Source organism: Podarcis liolepis (assembly GCF_965112155.1).
Source record: "Podarcis liolepis genome assembly, chromosome: 13".
Classification (NCBI taxonomy): domain Eukaryota; kingdom Metazoa; phylum Chordata; class Lepidosauria; order Squamata; family Lacertidae; genus Podarcis; species Podarcis liolepis.
The window spans coordinates 5,725,563-5,742,819 of NC_139573.1; the positions used below are offsets into that span (position 1 = coordinate 5,725,563).

A 17,257-nucleotide genomic window follows, 5' to 3' on the forward strand; every position below is an offset into this window, starting at 1 on the left:
GGTACTCTTGTTTTCCTACATGTCTTTCTTGGATGGGGGTTGCGGGGGGAAGAGTGCAGTTTTTTCTTCTTCTTTCAAATAACTTTTATTGGTTTTTACATCTATTTGCTTTGCGTAACATCATAACAGCCTTTCCCAAAAAAATAAAACATTTGGCTCCATGAGCCAGTAACTTTCCCTCCTCCCTGACTAGTGGTTTTCAAACTTAAACTCTATACCTTGCATTTTCCTCTACAGTGGTGCCTCGCAAGACGAAAATAATCCGTTCCGCGAGTCTCTTCGTCTAGCGGTTTTTTCGTCTTGCAAAGCAACCCTATTAGCGGATTAGCCCTATTAGCGGTTTAGCGGCTATTAAAGGCCTAGCGGCTATTAAAGGCTTAGCGGCTAAAAGGCTATTAGCAGCTTAGCGGCTTAGAAAAAGGGGGGGCAAAAAAAAATCGCAAGACTCGCAAGACGTTTTCGTCTTGCGAAGCATTCGTCTTGCGGTGCACCACTGTATTTCTTATTCTTGCTAAATCTTACCCTTACATAATTCCTTACTTAACTACAATAAGTAATAAACTTATCCTTACAAAGCTTCCTGTAACCTTACTAGCGATGTTAATTGTTTACAGTTGTCCTTCATATATAACATGAATTTGTTCCAGTCTTTCTGGAAAGCCTTGTCCTGTTGGTTCCGGATTTTCCCCCGTCAGTTTCACCAATTCTGCAGTCCATTAATTTCATCTGCCACTTTTCTTTCGTTGTTACATCTTCTTGCTTCCATCTTTGGGCTAATAACATTCTTGCCGCTGTTGTCGCATATAAAAACCATGTTTTATCCTGCTTACGTGTTTCTCTACTTACTATACCTAATAGGAAAGCTTCTGGGTTTGTTTGTTTTTTTAAGTATATTTCAACATTTTTAAAAGTTCATTATAATACATTTCCCAGAAAGCTTTCACCTCCTTACAAGACCACCACATACGGTAAAAGGTTCCATCTTTTTCTTTACATTTCCAACATAAATTGTTCTATGCGTTTTTGCTAATTTCACTGGTGTTGGGTGCCATCTATACATCATTTTCATAACATTTTCTTTAAGCGAACCGCAAGCAGTGACAGTGCTGTTTTGACAAAGCTGGTTCTGGAGGCAGTCTGGTTTCACGTTGCCAGGGAGTGTGTGATGGGAAAACACCTGCGTCTCAAGCTGCCCCCCCCTTTAGAAATACTGAGTGGAATAACAACATCATTACACCCTTTGCTTTGGAGAGCTGTGTGTGTGATGAGTTCAATATAATATATAGTTAATATACATGTGGGAAATGGGGGGGAAAGCAATTTCCCTCTCCATTTTTGTGTGTGATTGTTACTTTCCCAGCCTCGTTATTCTTGAAAACTTCATCGCCATGTAATACCTGTTCTAGTAAACAAAGCTTTTTTTCAGAATGGATTAATCCGTTCTGTTTTTACGCAGCTGGGTTAAAAAGGACTCGGTCGATTCAAGGTCATAGCCCTGTTTTGCAGTTGGGCTAATAGGATCTAATGTAGCAGTTAACAATAGCAAATTAATTTAATGCTTGCTCTTCTTTGGCAATCACTCATAGCCAAGTAATATTGTCTTCCATAAACACGGTTTTAGCAGTGGGTCCGTAAGTGACTGTGGAGGCCAGTTCTGGATCCACACATCCTTCCACAGTGGGGACATAGGTTTCTGGATGGGGGTTGATCATGGTGAGGGTTTGCCAAGTGTGCCTTCCTCTTAGCGCGTTTCTCCCTTGCGTCCTGAGTTCGAGTGTCTTCAAAGCCCAGGATACCTTTGGTCAAGGCTGTTCTCCAACTGGAGCACTCACAGGCCAGTGTTTCCCAGTTGTCAGTGTTTATACTACATTTTAAAAGATCTGCCTTGAGTCTTTAAACCTTTTGTTGACCACCAGCATTTTTAAGTTTGGAATAGAGTAGTTGCTTTGGAAGACGATAATCAGGCATCCGCACAACATGACCAGTCTAACGAAGTTGATGTTGAAGAATCACTGCTTCGACCCTGGTGATCTTTGCTTGCTAGACACATGTGGGCACTAGTCTTGCCTGATATGGTACGCTCTCAATAGTGAAAAGGTGCCATCCTTCTGGGGCAGATCCGGGCTGTAATTTAAAGCACCTTCAACACATTACTTCCTGCATTCTTTGAGGGAAGTCATGTGCTCTGAGCATGGATCTGCTCTGGGGCTTGTGGAAAACTTCCAGGAGGCCCAAGCCTTAGCCTTTGCTTCTAATGTTTTTCACAATCCGGCTTCTTAAGGAGTGGTTATCTCTGACCTCCTTTACAAAACTCAAGAGAGCTGCATTCTGTTCTTCCCAACTCTCTTTCAGTAAAAAAGATTTGATTGTGTGTTGCTGCGGGTTAAACCACAGAGCCTAGGACTTGCCAATCGGAAGGTGGGCAGTTTGAATCCCCACGACGGGGTGAGCTCCCGTTGCTCGGTCCCTGCTCCTGGCAACCTAGCAATTCGAAAGCACGTCAAAGTGCAAGTAGATAAATCGGTACCGCTCCAGCGGGAAGGTAAACGGCGTTTCTGTGCACTGCTCTGGTTCGCCAGAAGCGGCTTAGTCATGCTGGCCACATGACCCGGAAGCTGTACGCCGGCTCCCTCGGCCAATAAAGCGAGATGAGCGCCGCAACCCGAGTTGGTCACGACTGGACCTAACGGTCAGGGGTCCCGTTACCTTATGTTCACATAAAGGCCACTTGGCCCCTAGACCTAAGCCTGTTTAGACAGACTCTTGTCAAGCCATGCCCTCACACCTGTCCTGCTCTGCACTCAGATGTTTCTGCATGGAAGGAGACTTTGAGGTATCTGGACCAGTGCAGGGGGCAGACGCCTCATGACATTTCCATAGCCACAGTTGCACCCATTCAACCTCCTGCTCTTGGTCCTGGGCTCCCCAGTCACTGGTATACCCTCCCACAAGGGAATAGACGACTCTCAAGTCTGAAAATGTTTCCCCACCCCTTGCTGAAGGAGCTAATAAGTGAGAACAAGACACTCTGATATACTTGGATTTCCTTTATTCAAAAAACGTATAAGCTCTAAAAACAACACTATACACTATAAAAATATCCGTTGCCTGCAGGCCCAAGCTTTCCTTTCCAAGCCTGCTCCGGCCCTCAACCATCTTCCTTAATTGGTGTGCAGCCTAAGAAGTAGTTGCTTCTGGTGCTGTGAAGCCTCTTCCTCCCCTTCTTCATGGCTGCTGGTGGTGAGATCTTGCTGGAATCGTCTCCCAGTGCAAATAAGGAAGTGGCAGGCAGAATCTCATTTTTCTCCTCCAGGACCTGGGAGCAGGGAGAGAGAGAAAAGAGACTGCAGTTACAGCCTGAGCTGCAATTTCATTTCGCAAGGGGAGGGGGGAGGGTTTCCAAACAGGCACATTTGGGTTCAGTGAAGCAGACGGAATTATGTGCACGGATGAACGGGACATCAGGAAGGGCAGCTTCCTGGAAAAGAAAATTAAATTGTGCCTGCCTCAGGATGGTTGTCCACAGCAAAAAGGAAAACACTCCTGCCCTTCCAAGAATTCAAGGCTGGAGAGATACACCCTGTGCCCACACAACAGGCAAGATTAAGGAGTTCAGCAGCGAAGGCTACATCAGACAAGCTGTTTGTGGCGTGAACAGGGAAGTACAGATGAGGGGGGAAGGGGGCATTTTATTCCCATGTTATTTTCAGGCACTGGGCAGATGCAGACAAGTGTTTACTGAGTGGCAGCTTACCAGGGTAGGCACATAACTGGTTGCTAAGCCGACACATGAGGAAAACAGACATTTTGCGCCCAGGCATCAATGAACCCAACTTCAATACTATACATTTTTTTCATGGGAGAAGCTCAAAATCATTTACAACTCAAACCACACACACACACGTTAAAACCAAGTACAAAAACAATAAAACAAGAACCTAAAATGCCCATCCATAATAAAATATAATACAAAGAAAATGGCAGACAAATGCAACCCATTCCACTAAAGACAAGCAGAGAAAGAGGCCACAAACATATCTAAGTACCCTCTAAATTAAGGGCTGAAAGCCTGGGGGAACAGAAATATTTTTGCCAGGCACCTAAAGGTAGCCGGGGAGAGCATTCCACTGGAGGAGAGGTGGATAAGGACCTCAGATGACTAAAGCAGGGTCCAGATTGGTTCGTATGGGGAGAGGCAGTCCCTGAAGTGTTGGGATCCTGACACATAAGGCTTTACAGATCAAAACCAGCTCTTTGAATTGAGCCTGGAAAGTAGTCAGCAGCCAGAACAGTCGTGCCAAGATTGGCGTTCTCTGCTTGGACTACCTTGCCCTGGTCAGCAATCTGGCTGCTGAATTCTTCACCAACTGCAGTTTCCAAAGAGCCTTCAAAGGCAGCCCCACATGCAACACGGTCATCTAACCTGGAGGTGACCAAGGACGGACAACCCAAGTTGGGCTATCCTCTCTTCTCCCCATTAATATTATTTCAAGTATATAATCTGTTTAAAAAAGACATAACCAGTTGGACTAGGCTTACCAGTGCTTTTACAGACACATACACCATGGCCAGTCAGTGACCACGGGGTAATTGGATGTCACTATGCAGTCATTTCGTTACCCCTTCAAGCGTGTGCCAGACTATGGGGAACTCACAGCTCTGCAACAACCCCACAAGTGCCCTTTCCTAGCCCCAAAGCGAAACCAGAGCCGTGTTCAAGGCCACCTGCATCTCTGCAATCCTCATACCTTTCTGGTAGGTGCAACAGCTGGCGGCTCAAAGAAGGTGTCTCCTCCGGTTGCCAGAGTAGGATCTTCCGGGTCGAAGCTGTCCTTTGAATCTCCCGCTTGCTCATCAGCAAGCACCCCTTCCTAAGGGGGGAAAAGGCAGGGCGCACGCTAGCCTGGACTGCACTTGATACAGTCCAACGCTTGGCATCTGCTCCAACCCATAAAGCTACAGGGACCCGATCCCCACGGAGGGAAGAGCTCAGCATGCTCAGGGGCTACCCCAAGCAGTGCCAAAACACCCTTCCATCAATGCCTTGCTAACCATCACACAAACTCCCTGAGCTGGTCTTAGCATTGAGGGGACAGGAGTCAGGGATTAAGCATGTCAGTTTTTGAATGGGATTAAATCTTAAAGTAGAATCAGACAAAAAAAAGCCACCAGTAGACCTGAAGGAGCATCTCCACCCCCATCGTTCTGCCCGGACGCTGAGGTCCAGCTCCGAGGGCCTTCTGGCGGTTCCCTCCCTGCGAGAGGCCAAGTTACAGGGAACCAGGCAGAGGGCCTTCTCGGTAGTGGCGCCCGCCCTGTGGAACGCCCTCCCATCAGATGTCAAAGGGATAAACAACTACCTAACATTCAGAAGACATCTGAAGGCAGCCCTGTTCAGGGAAGTTTTTAATGTGTGACATTTTAGTGTATTTTTAGTTTTTTGTTATTATTAGTACCCTGTCTCTCTACCAGGGCAATTGCAGCCTAAACAGGAGGAGTGGGGAGGGAACCCCCGCACCTCCAGATGTTGCTGGACTACAACTCCCATCATCCCTGACTATTGGCCATGTTGCAAGAGCTGGTGTGAGTTGGAGTCCAACAACCTGTTTCCCCACTTATGAATTACAGGATGGGAGAATGGAAAGCTGGCCTCAGTGCAAAGTGTCCTTATGCTTAGCAGGCAGCAGAGCATGCATGAAGGGGTTAACTCCCTCTCAGGAGGCAGGCTTATAAAGGTGACCCATAAGCATTGATTGGGCTTACCAAAATATGTGCATTTTCTGCAGGGAGTGGAGGGGATCCGAGGATGGCTGTGTTGCTCCCCCTCTGCTTGTGAGAATTTGCCACCCATGAATCCCCTCGTCCACTGCAAGGGCAGGGGAAGACTCCTCCCCAACTGCAGGATAACACACCTCTTAGAGGTTACCTTCTGGGCTATTTATGTGTGGCATCTTGAAAAAAGGCATATAAAACCCTTTGAGCCCCATGCAAAGAGAGTCACCAGCTCAGATTTGAACAACTCCTTCCTGCCAAGAGGCAGAAGTTTTCCCTTTGGCCCTGCATACTGGAGTTCCAGCCCGATCAATTCTCACCAACTTTCTCATCTCACTTCCCAGCCTGCTGCAGCAAGCTGGGAAGCCAGGACAAGAGCTGCGCATGATCTGCCCTCAACTTTAACACGCCCTGCCTGCTGGGAGGTGGAGCAGGCAACTCCAGGGCTGTCCTGCTCCCTCAAAGAGAAAAGGAGGTCTTGCCATGGGTTGCTCACCAAATCATAGTGCTCGCGGTTCCGACACCTCCCGTACTCGCAGCGACAGTCCTCGGAGCAGGCCATCTTTTGCTTACGGCAGCCGCACTTCTTGTTTCCACAGCGGCCTCGGCAGGTGCACTGCAAAGGGAGAGCACAGTGAGAGAGCAGAAAACACACGTGGAACAGCCCACAAGTGGCATGTGCCGCCATTGCCATGGTGGCCCCGCAAGGCCTCTTCTGCTGTATCTGTTTCTGGGACTCAACTCCTTTCAGGTTTGGGGCTCTGAAATAAGAATGGGACATGTTTGACCCACAAAGGTTCTTCCTAGCTGTCAGAGCCAGCATGCATGATGCAGGTTGCCAAGGTGGTGCCCGTGGGCACATATATGCCCATAGAGGCTTTCCCCCAGGATCACCAACCGCCACTGAAATTAAGCTTGAAATACCCATCCGTTGCAATCAATAGGCTAGGGTCACAGTGTGAGCTTAGTGTGTGTGTGCGTTTTTTGTTGTTGTGTTTTTTTTTGGGGGGGGGGCAACAACAGCCTCTCCAGTTTGCAAATGCATGCACAGGTCCTGAAAAGGTTTGGTGGAGCATCCTGACACTCCTTTGCCCCAAGACTGCAAGGCACACTCAGCTCAGCTGTCACAGAATTATAATTTTTCAATTTAAAGACGTCAACCGTTCCACAAAAGGTGGAGGATTTGCACCAGAAACTCCTTATGATATTTAGACACATTTGACTGAACAGTATTCAATGTGCACATTGTGGGAATCCATCAACGTAGAACCTAGCAATGATCACTGAGGTGGCTTTAATTAATAAACAAGACGTTTAGACAAATTTGTGGAGGACAAGGAGCTCTATCATCGGTTAGTCATTAAGCTGGATGAATGGAGCCTCCATGCTCAGTGACAATACAGTGGTACCTCGGGTTACATACGCTTCAGGTTACATACGTTTTAGGTTACAGACTCTGCTAACCCAGACACAGTGCTTCAGGTTAAGAACTTTGCTTCAGGATGAGAACAGAAATTGTGCTCCGGTGGCACGGCGTTAGCAGGAGGCCCCATTAGCTAAAGTGGTGCTTCTTCAGGTTAAGAACAGTTTCAGGTTAAGAACGGACCTCTGGAACGAATTAAGTACTTAACCCGAGGTACCACTGTATATCTCTGAGTATTTTCATTACTGGGATGGATATCAGAAGAGGGATGATGCCTTTGTGTCCCCACAGGGCAGTGTTGGAAGCAAGACAGCTGAACCTGATGTGCACTTGGGGCTGGTCTACCAGAGCCAATTCTTGCATTGCTCCTCCTGGCCAGATTTCAGGAGGCAACTTCCTAAAAGTCATCCGTCCTGCTCGATGATCCTACCCCCAGAATGCTCTGCCTGGCTCCTCTGGAAAGCTTGTACGGCACCCACTCTGCATCTTCCATTCCTTTGGCCTCATCCGAGTCAGGAGATGAGTCTTCCTCATCCATGTCGGCTGGAGGCAGGGAGGTCATTCGCTTGCGAGACTTTGGCTGAAGGGGGGGGGGAACCGAATATAATAATAATAATAATAATAATAATAATAATAATAATAATAATAACTTTTTATTTATATCCCGCCCTCCCCAGCCGAAGCCGGGCTCAGGGGGGCCAACAACAATAAAATACAACATTCTAAAATCATTTCATTATAAAATTAATTCAAATCAAATTGATGGCAACCACTGGGCTAAAATTCTGTGAAGATTGCCAAAGGAGGGAGTCAGGCTGTGCCTTGGCCAAAGGCCTGGTGGAACAGCTCTGTCTTGCAGGCCCTGCGAAAAGATGTCAAGTCCCGCAGGGCCCTAGTCTCTTGGGACAGAGTGTTCCACCAGATTGGAGCCACAGCCGAAAAAGCCCTGGCTCTGGTTGAGGCCAGCCTAACCTCTCTGTGGCCTGGGACCTCCAAGATGTTTTTGTTTGAAGACCGTAAGTTCCTCTGTGGGACATACCAGGAGAGGCACAAGGGTCCTAGGCCGTATATGGCTTTGAAGGTTAAAACCAGCACCTTAAACCTGATCCTGTACTCCACTGGGAGCCAGTACAGCTGGTATAGCACCGGGTGAATGTGATCTTGCAGTGAGGACCCCGTAAGGAGTCTCGCCACGGCATTCTGCATCCGCTGGAGTTTCTGGGTCAGTCAGAAGAAGACAAGCTCACCATTTCTGCCTCACTCAAGTTATGGAACAAAGGCAGCCGCACAAAAAATGATCAGGCCAGGTTGGCTGCAGCTGATGGAAGTTGGAACCCAAAGCCCACCTGGTTGAGGTTAGCGATTTTCTCAAGCAATGTAATTTGAGGCGCCATTTAGGGGATCAGAGGCGAGCCTTTTTATTATTTGCCGCATTCCTATCTCAATCTTTCCTCCAAGCAGCTGTACATGGTCCTGCCCCCTCCTCATTTAATCCCCACAACAACCCTGCAAGGTAGTTCAGGCTGAGAGCCAGGGACTGATATTCAAGGACACCCGTGAGCTTCATGGCTGAGTGGGAATTTGAACCCTGGTCTCCCAGGTCCTAGTCTGATACCCTAACCATTACACCACACTGCCATGAACATTAAGGCAGTCACTAAGAGCTGTAATGTATTTTGACTTGTGCTTCTAATCCATACAGTGGTACCTCAGGTTACATACGCTTCAGGTTACAGACTCCGCTAACCCAGAAACAGTGCTTCAGGTTAACAACTTTGCTTCCAGATGAGAACAGAAATCCTGCTCCAGCGGTGCGGTAGCAGCAGGAGGCCCCATTAGCTAAAGTGGTGCTTCAGGTTAAGAACAGTTTCAGGTTAAGTACAAACCTCCGGAACAAATTAAGTGCCATATTTTTTGCTCTATAAGACTCATTTTTTCCCTCCTAAAAAGTAAGGGGAAATGTGTGTGTGTCTTATGGAGCGAATGCAGGCTGCGCAGCTATCCCAGAAGCCAGAACAGCAAGAGGGATTGCTGCTTTCACTGCACAGCGATCCCTCTTGCTGTTCTGGCTTCTGAGATTCAGAACATTTTTTTTCTTGTTTTCCTCCTCCAAAAACTAGGTGCGTCTTGTGGTCTGGTGCGTCTTATAGAGCGAAAAATACGGTACCCACTGTACCCAGCTTTATCTTTCAGGTGACAGGATGGACCAGCCATACAAACAAGCTCTGTTGCACGCAGACACCCTGCTTTGCTTCTCCGCCCCACCCCACCGGAAGGACACACACCTTGGGTGGAATGTATTCAAAGGGGGACTCCGGGGTGCCTGCTGCAGGGCCCGGCTGGCCATTGCAGATCCTCTGGCCACTGACAGCTTGAAAAACTCTCAGTTTCTGTTGGGAAGAAAGGGAGGAGTGTGAGGTTCACTGAGTGGCAGGAGCAAAGTCAGCTCCTCTAATAGCAGCCGCTGCTGTCACTCCCGGACCTACCTGTCTAAGAGTTTCAATCTCTTCTTGGTGTTCCTGGTTCTTTTCAAAAACCTCCCTCATCTTGGCCAGCTCTTCTTCCTGTCCAGAGTAAAGAAGGCAAAAGGCTCTTAAGGTCTCATCTTCAGCTGCAAAGGAACCCACGCTTTGGGGTGTTTGCACACCTAGGATTTGTGCAATCCCTGCCTTCTAAAGATTTGAAGAGGGCTACTAAGAATGAAAGAATGCTTGATATTTCCCCCAGCTCTGATTTTTAAAAATTATTATTTTAAAAAAATTATATCATAAAAAAGGCTGATCGCCGAAGAATGGATGATTTGAATTATGGTGTTGGAGGAGACTCTTGAGAGCCCCATGGACTGCAAGAAGATCCAACCTCTCCATTCTGAAGGAAATCAGCCCTGAGTGCTCACTGGAAGGACAGATCCTGAAGCTGAGGCTCCAAGACTTTGGCCCCCTCATGAGAAGAGAAGACTCCCTGGAAAAGACCCTGATGTTGGGAAAGATGGAGGGCACAAGGAGAAGGGGATGACAGAGGACGAGGTGGTGGGACAGTGTTCTCGAAGCTACCAGCATGAGTTTGACCAAACTGTGGGAGGCAGTGGAAGACAGGAGTGCCTGGCGTGCTCTGGTCCAGGGGGCCACGAAGAGTCGGACACGACTAAACAACAACAGGGATAGAGCCTTGAGTGCCATCACTTGAAGTTCCAACTTCTGGCCTACAGGATACACTGGTTGATTTAGAGACTCCCCCCCCACACACACACACCACATTTTCTCCCTCCCTCCCAGCAACACCACACTCCATCCATTCACACACACAGCCCCTTCAAAACTTACTTAAATGACCAGAGCTAACATTGTTCTGCATGTTTTGAGAAACAGAAAAATGTGGAAGAACAACTACCGTATTAGCATAGCCTTCAAAAATGAGGGGGAGCAGAGAAGACACTTTGGTTACAAAGCCAGTGGATGATAAAGTAGAGATCGACAAGAGCAGCATCAAGAGTAGTGGTCTGAGCCAAAATCAGGCAGCCTCATTCAGTGACACAATGCCAGCACCACAAGCCTTGTAGCTTATAGATGGGATTCCTTCCCACCAGCAAAGGGAACAGCTGGAATGGTTGGATGGCAAACACGGCTGTCTTTGAGGGGGCAGGAGCAACCATGCCTAAGAGACACAGCAGCTTTTACCTGGAACTTGATGCGCTCGAGTTGCTGCTGCTCCCGTTCTGAAATGGAAGTCTCCAGCTTCTTCTCGGCTTCTTCTTTGTGCTGTATCTGGCTGAGTAGATAGAGTACCTGGGGGTGAAAGAGAGATGTGGGTGGGTAGAGACCTTGGGTCAGAGGCGGCACAGTCTGAAGGGAGGCTATACTTTCCGTATAGCTCGCATTATGGCAGCCAAAGTCTTGAGTTGGCTAAACCACAAACGTGTGGCATAACCAGCCTCATATAACCAACATGATTAAGTCTAACTAACGCATGAAGGGGTTAAGCTTAGCTCACCTTGGGAGGGATTAGGTAATTAAGCCTTTGTTCTCTCTCCCAGTCTACCAAAGAAGCTCAATGTATGACGCCTGAGCTGGTTACTGCAGCTCAGACCTCATGGCTCTTACAAGCCACTCTCGAGTTCCTATAGTAATAATTTAGGAACTTTCACCACTGTAACTAAGCCAAGTTTTGCCGCCTGTGTTTTCTGACTGCTGTATGGAAAACCACATGAACCTGACCTTTGAAGAGTTTGTAAGTAAACTAATTTTTAACTTACCAAATGTGTGGTCTTTCTCTATGCTAGGGGAAGAGGGGAGCTTTAGAAGAAACCCACAAGGGCATATTTTAAAGGTCTAACCTCCTCTATTTCCACACATTTTGCTGTATGTTTTGTGATTTTAAATCTCTGCTGGGGGGTTCTCTCATCAAAGAATACTTGACCCAAACCTGGATCTTGGGGGCATTCTAGTGGGTGGTGCCAAGCTAATTAGTTCTAATTCTCTTCCCATCCACCTCAATACTGAGTTCTACAAGGGGCAACACTGAGAACGAAGAAGAAGCTGGCAGGCAAACAGGGTTGTAAGTTAAGGCAGGCAGGCGGGCAGGATGGGGTTGTCTGATGGTAGTTCATGGACCAGCGCTCAATCTCAAAATTTACCACCAGATCACCCACATTTTCTAGCCACTGCACAACACAGAGTTCTAAACACTGAAAGAACTTGGAGCACCCCAAGCCTGCAAACTTTACTGAGAAGGCAGCAACCGAATTGCCCTTTCTCTGCTGCTATTGACCACTGGCACTGCAGTTCTCCATAAGGGCACTTCCAGGGATCCCATTCACAGCCACCTCTCCGCTAACATGAGGTTGGACTAAGCCAAATTCATAGGTGTGGATAGAGGGTCCTTAACCTGGAAATCAGGTTAAATGTACCAGCAGCAAAGCCTAGTTAGGACTACTGATCAACTGCTCAGAATGGGATTTTGGGATGGGTGTAGTTTTTGTAGCTGCTGCAGAATTAGGTGGTTTTGGGGGGTGGGGGTGGGAGGTGATACCTTTTCTTGATGCTGCTGCTCCTTCTGGACCAGCTGACTCTCGTGCTCCGCTTCCATTTCCGCCACAACCTTTCGCTCTTCGAGAAGCATTTTATGCATGTCGGCACATGTGGTTTTGGTCTGCTGCAAACGGTTCTCCAGTTTCCCATTCTCCACTTTTGAGGAGACCAGCTTTGAAATGTACACGCACGGGGGGTAGGAGGTGGAGAAAGAGAGAGAACACAATATTAAAAGGTGTAATGCTGAAGAATTTGCATCTAGGACCAAGGGCTTCTGGCAGTTCCCTCACTGCAAAAAGTCAAGTTGCAGAGAGACTTCTCGGTGGAATACCCTCCCGTTACATGTCAAGGAGATAAATAACTACTATAAATACAAGGCAGCCCCGTATATGGAAGTTTTTAATGTTTGATTGTGCTTCTATATTTGTTGGGAGCTGCCCAGAGTGGCTAGGGCAACCCAGTCAGGTGGGCAGGGTACAAATAATAAAAATATTATCTTGCCAACTGGCATCATTGTGCTCATTCAGTACAGGAAAGGTACAGAAGTATCTTTGAGAAAGAGTTGAGCTGTCAAGCAACAGAAGCTAGGAGGGCTGCCCCCTTTAGCCCACGAGGGGTCACTGCCACTGTGTCACTGCCCCTTCCACCCCCCAGTCCTCTTATTTGTTCTAGAGACTCAAATCCCTGGTTCCATTCCAGAGCCGCCTGCCTCTTTGTTCCCGCCCGCCTCCTCTGCTGCCACTCAAGCTTACTTCGCCAATCAGGTATTTGATGGCACACTTGGCTTCCGCAAGGTTGGTGATGCTCTCCCAGCGCTGCTTGGTGCGGTCGCCGGCGTCTGCGTCCAGCAGTTTCTGCTGCAGGTCAGCAATCTGGGCACTCCTTTGGAAGAAGAAGCCACTGCATGAGTTCGCATGGGATTTGGCAAGAGAGCAGATCATTTGGGGAACTTGGGCAATTTGGCCCCTGCTTGTGTTGGATGAACTGTGACTTGAGCAGCAGCAGCAGCCCTGGGTGAATACGCAGTTGCTTAGGCTGCCAGGCTGGGTTTAATTTCCTAAGAGACCTGCTGTGGTCCAGAGATGGTGCAGCAGAGCAGCAGATAGATGACTGGAGGACTGAGAGGGAAACTTCAGCACCTCCTGAATCTGCCACCTCTTACCCCCTTTCCACAGGAAACAGCTACAATAAGCTTTCCCAGATGTTTTCAGAACAAGAAGATGAATGTTACACAGCAACAGAAGATTGAAGAATCGTAGAACTGTAGAGTTGGAAGGGACCCCAAGCGTCATCTAGTCCACCCCCCTGCAATGCATAGTTAGAACTATGGATTTGCAACCACGAGATGATGAACACTAGAGCTCAGACAGCCTTAAAAGGGGGTTAGAAAATCAATGGACTACAAGAGCGAATAGGTACTAGTCAATTAAGGTTATATATTGGAGTCCATATGCCTCTAAATTCCTACACCAGGCTAGATTAGCCTCCAGCTTGAGCTAGAGGAGTTTTTCTTACACTCTTTGTTGTGGCTTTGCTTCTTCTGAGACTTGAAAACACCCCATACCTGAGCTCCATCTCTGTTTCAAGGCTCTCTATTTGCTTGGCGATGGAATGCTCCATTTCCGCAGCTTTATGGGAAAACGTGCGCCTCTGGAAAAGGAGGATGGGAACGGAATCAGAAAATAAGCAGAGCACAGGGAGAGGAGGTGGGACTCAGTTCAGAAGACGTGGCAGTTTAACTCTAAGAGAAGCAGCAGTAGCTATTTCCAGCAGGGCAGGACTTTGATTTTCCCCTCTGGAAGGGGATCTGCCATGGTGGGGAAGCAGAACCAGCTTCTGGAAGATCTCCTGCCTCCAGTGCAGAATGAGAGAACTCACCCTTTACAGCAGGGGTAGGGAATCTGGGGGGCAAATGCAGCCCCCAAGCCTTTCTATCTGCCCATCGGAGGTCTCCTTCTCCCCTACCCCCTTTGCACCTCCTGGAGTGTTATACCTAGGTAAAATGTCTGTGTGAGCACTGAAAATGCCTGGATGGCAGAATTCACACTCGTTGCTCCACCCACTTTTGTCTGTGGCCCTGCCCACTACAGGCATGCGGCCTTTGGAAAGTGGCCTATACCTGCATCAGAAGACCCCAACGCCAAAGAGAAAGTGGATTAGATAGAACACACGGTCCCTTCCTTCCCCCTCTCCGCTGCAGCCTGCATCACTGCCCACCTTGTACTTTGACGGGAGGTTCTCCCCAGCATCTCGCTTCTCTTTAAGCGAGGCAATCTCCTTCGCCAAGGTCTTCCGGTCCTCCAGGAGGTCGTTGAGGTGGCGCTGAGCCTCTTCGATGCTAACAAGGACCTCCACTTCGTTCGCGAGCCAGCTCTGCACAAGATGGAAGCTGGTTACGACAGAGGGTCGGCGGAAAGGTGGCCAGAACCCACCCCATGGTGCCTGCAAGCCAACTTTGCCTCTCCCCTGGAATAAGCCACTTGAGCCACTGTGAATCTGCCCGAAGCAGAAACAAGGAGAGCTATGGCCCCTACCTTCACCCGAGCAGCAACTCCCTCGATCCCGCGGTTGACGTTCTCTTTTCGCTTATTGGTAGCCTCTTGCTGTTTCTGGAGAGCATCCTTTAAGCGCTTGTTGGCAGCAGCGGCCTGTGAGAGAGGGGTGGAGGCTGGTGTGTTGAAACAGGACCCAAACTTTCAAAATCCCTTGCTTGGCAATGAAACTCACTGGGTGACCTTAGGATAGCCACTCTCGAAAGCTAGCCTCCCCCTGGGATTTTAGGAGGATGAAGAGGTGGAGGTGGGGGGCCTTCTATAGCCGAAGGGTCAGATCAAGAGCTGGCCAAACCTCCACAGGCCATTTTCAACAGGGATGGAACAAATTCAAAGGGGCTCCCTATCGGCACTTATTAGTTGACCGGTGCTAACAAAGAGTCCCTTTGAACTTGTCAATTTGCAGATCCAAAGCTGATTGCAAAAGCGGGGAAGATGTCCTTCTGCAAGGGCAGCTTGCATCCAAACCATGCCTGTAGCGTCTTCGAAAAGGGCTCACTGTCAGCAAACCCAGCTAGCCAAGGAGCAACTGGGAGCACAATTTAAGCTCCCGATTGTTCCTTCTTTGCCTGCCTCGCCCGACGTCACTTATGACTTCAGGTGTGAGGCAGGTGGGTGCGGTTTGGGGGAATCGGCCCTGCGACCCACAGCCAGAGGTTTCCTACCTCTGCCTCAGAAGGGTGGGATAAAAATGTAACCATCAATGTGCTCTGAGAAGAGATTTGATGTTCTCCTACTCAAAAATGAGGATTTTCACAGGCTTTGAAGTCGGTATTCTAAGAACTCTTTGCTTTAAAATAAAGAGCCTCAGCCAGCATGGCTGACGAGGACAAATGGAGAATCAAAAATGTGTAAGCAGGAATCATAGAATTGTAGAGTTGGAAGGGATCTCGAGGGCCAACTAGTCCAAGCCCCTGCAATGTAGGACTGAGGTTAACTCATTGAAGATTACAAGAAAGCTGTTACCTTTCCTCTAGTTACTATGCCATTGACCTCCGATCTATGCTAGGCTTTCCAGCAAAGTTAGTGTCTTAAACCCGGACAGGAGAACCACCTGTGGCCCTCCAGCTCTTGTTGAATACAACCCTCATTACCCCCTGACCATTGGCCAGACTGGCTGTTGGGAGTCAGAGGCTGACCATGTGTGGAAGGCCACCGGTTCTCCAGCCCTGGTTTAAACTATGAATCCTAGAGGCAGAATTAAGTCAAGCATACTCCATTTAACACCACATATTCTAGAATCTCTACACAATCAGAGGGAGGGAAGAGCTTTGTACACTATTCCCCCACTTCTGATTTACTGAATCAGGGAATTCTAACCTTGGGGCCTGTTCCTTGTCTCTCTACACAAAGCATTCAAAGTCTCAGCCTGTCTAATCTCTGTAGATTATTTTAAAAACAGTGGTGCTTCACCAGGCGGAAGATATTGCTGCCCAAGGCCACTCACCTCCTCTGCTTTTCGCCGGAGGACGGTGGCTTGCTTTTGGAAGTCTTGCTCTAGTTTGACAAGTTCATACTGCCTCTTGCGATCCTGAAAGACAAAGAGTCAAAATGGCTGACCTTTCAACAACCCAGCAGGACAGTGATTTGTGGTCTGCACTCAAACTTAGCAAGTCTTGTGACCCACTTTTATAGAGGCATTAAACCCACCTGTATTCTAGAGACCTCATCAAGTAATTTGAAATGCTTGGAAAACAGAACCCGGGACAATCCAAATTCCTGGTGTCTCAAGGAAGACTAGAGAGCCACAGCCAAACAGTTTAGATTACACTGAACTAGGCCAATGGTATTACTTATTATAAGGAACACAGAAAGCAGCAGCTTAAGCGATGTGAGTGCCTGGAGGTGGTTGGAGGATGGATGGCGGCTAACAGATTGAGGTTGAATCCTGACAAGACAGAAGTACTGTTTTTGGGGGACAGGGAGCGGGTTGGTGTGGGTGATTCCCTGGTCTTGAATGGGGTAACTGTGCCCCTGAAGGACCAGGTGCGCAGCCTGGGAGTCATTTTGGACTCACAGCTGTCCATGGAGGCGCAGGTTAACTCTGTGTCTAGGCAGCTGTCTACCAGCTCCACCTGGTACGCAGGCTAAGACCCTACCTGCCCGCGAACTGTCTCGCCAGAGTGGTGCATGCTCTATTTATCTCACGCCTGGACTACTGCAACGCGCTCTACGTGGGGCTACCTTTGAAGGTGACCCAGAAACTGCAATTAATCCAGAATGCGGCAGCTAGACTGGTGACTGGGAGTGGCCGCCGGGACCACATAACACCGGTCCTGAGAGATCTGCATTGGCTCCCAGTACGTTTCCGAGCACGATTTAAAGTGTTGGTGCTGACCTTTAAAGCCCTAAACGGCCTCAGTCCTGTATACCTGAAGGAGCGTCTCCACCCCCATCGTTCAGCCCGGACACTGAGATCCAGCGCCGAGGGCCTTCTGGCGGTTCCCTCATTGCGAGAAGTGAGGCTACAGGGAACCAGACAG

The 17,257-nt window shown here is 48.4% G+C and overlaps 1 protein-coding gene and 1 long non-coding RNA gene across 4 annotated transcripts in view; both read right to left on the reverse strand.

Moving 5' to 3' along the window:
* Nucleotides 1–36: 36 nt before the first annotated feature.
* LOC310692266 lies at nucleotides 37–1,557 on the reverse strand. Its single transcript, XR_014518696.1, has 2 exons — nucleotides 492–1,557; nucleotides 37–229 (listed from the first exon to the last, which is right to left on the reverse strand). It is a non-coding gene; the product is annotated as an uncharacterized lncRNA (long non-coding RNA).
* Nucleotides 1,558–3,032: 1,475 nt separating this feature from the next.
* KIF4A (kinesin family member 4A) overlaps nucleotides 3,033–17,257 on the reverse strand; it is a 102,561-nt gene continuing 88,336 nt past the window's right edge. For all 3 annotated transcript variants that reach the window (XM_083472498.1, XM_083472497.1, XM_083472496.1), the window contains 13 exons: nucleotides 16,222–16,305; nucleotides 14,757–14,870; nucleotides 14,440–14,595; nucleotides 13,787–13,872; nucleotides 12,975–13,104; nucleotides 12,224–12,394; nucleotides 10,873–10,980; nucleotides 9,682–9,759; nucleotides 9,481–9,585; nucleotides 7,626–7,775; nucleotides 6,269–6,388; nucleotides 4,749–4,871; nucleotides 3,033–3,316 (listed from right to left, as the gene is read on the reverse strand). In XM_083472498.1, coding sequence (XP_083328624.1) covers nucleotides 3,149–3,316; nucleotides 4,749–4,871; nucleotides 6,269–6,388; nucleotides 7,626–7,775; nucleotides 9,481–9,585; nucleotides 9,682–9,759; nucleotides 10,873–10,980; nucleotides 12,224–12,394; nucleotides 12,975–13,104; nucleotides 13,787–13,872; nucleotides 14,440–14,595; nucleotides 14,757–14,870; nucleotides 16,222–16,305 — 1,593 coding nt within the window. In that variant the 3' untranslated portion in view covers nucleotides 3,033–3,148. The remainder of the gene's footprint in view (nucleotides 3,317–4,748; nucleotides 4,872–6,268; nucleotides 6,389–7,625; nucleotides 7,776–9,480; nucleotides 9,586–9,681; nucleotides 9,760–10,872; nucleotides 10,981–12,223; nucleotides 12,395–12,974; nucleotides 13,105–13,786; nucleotides 13,873–14,439; nucleotides 14,596–14,756; nucleotides 14,871–16,221; nucleotides 16,306–17,257) is intronic.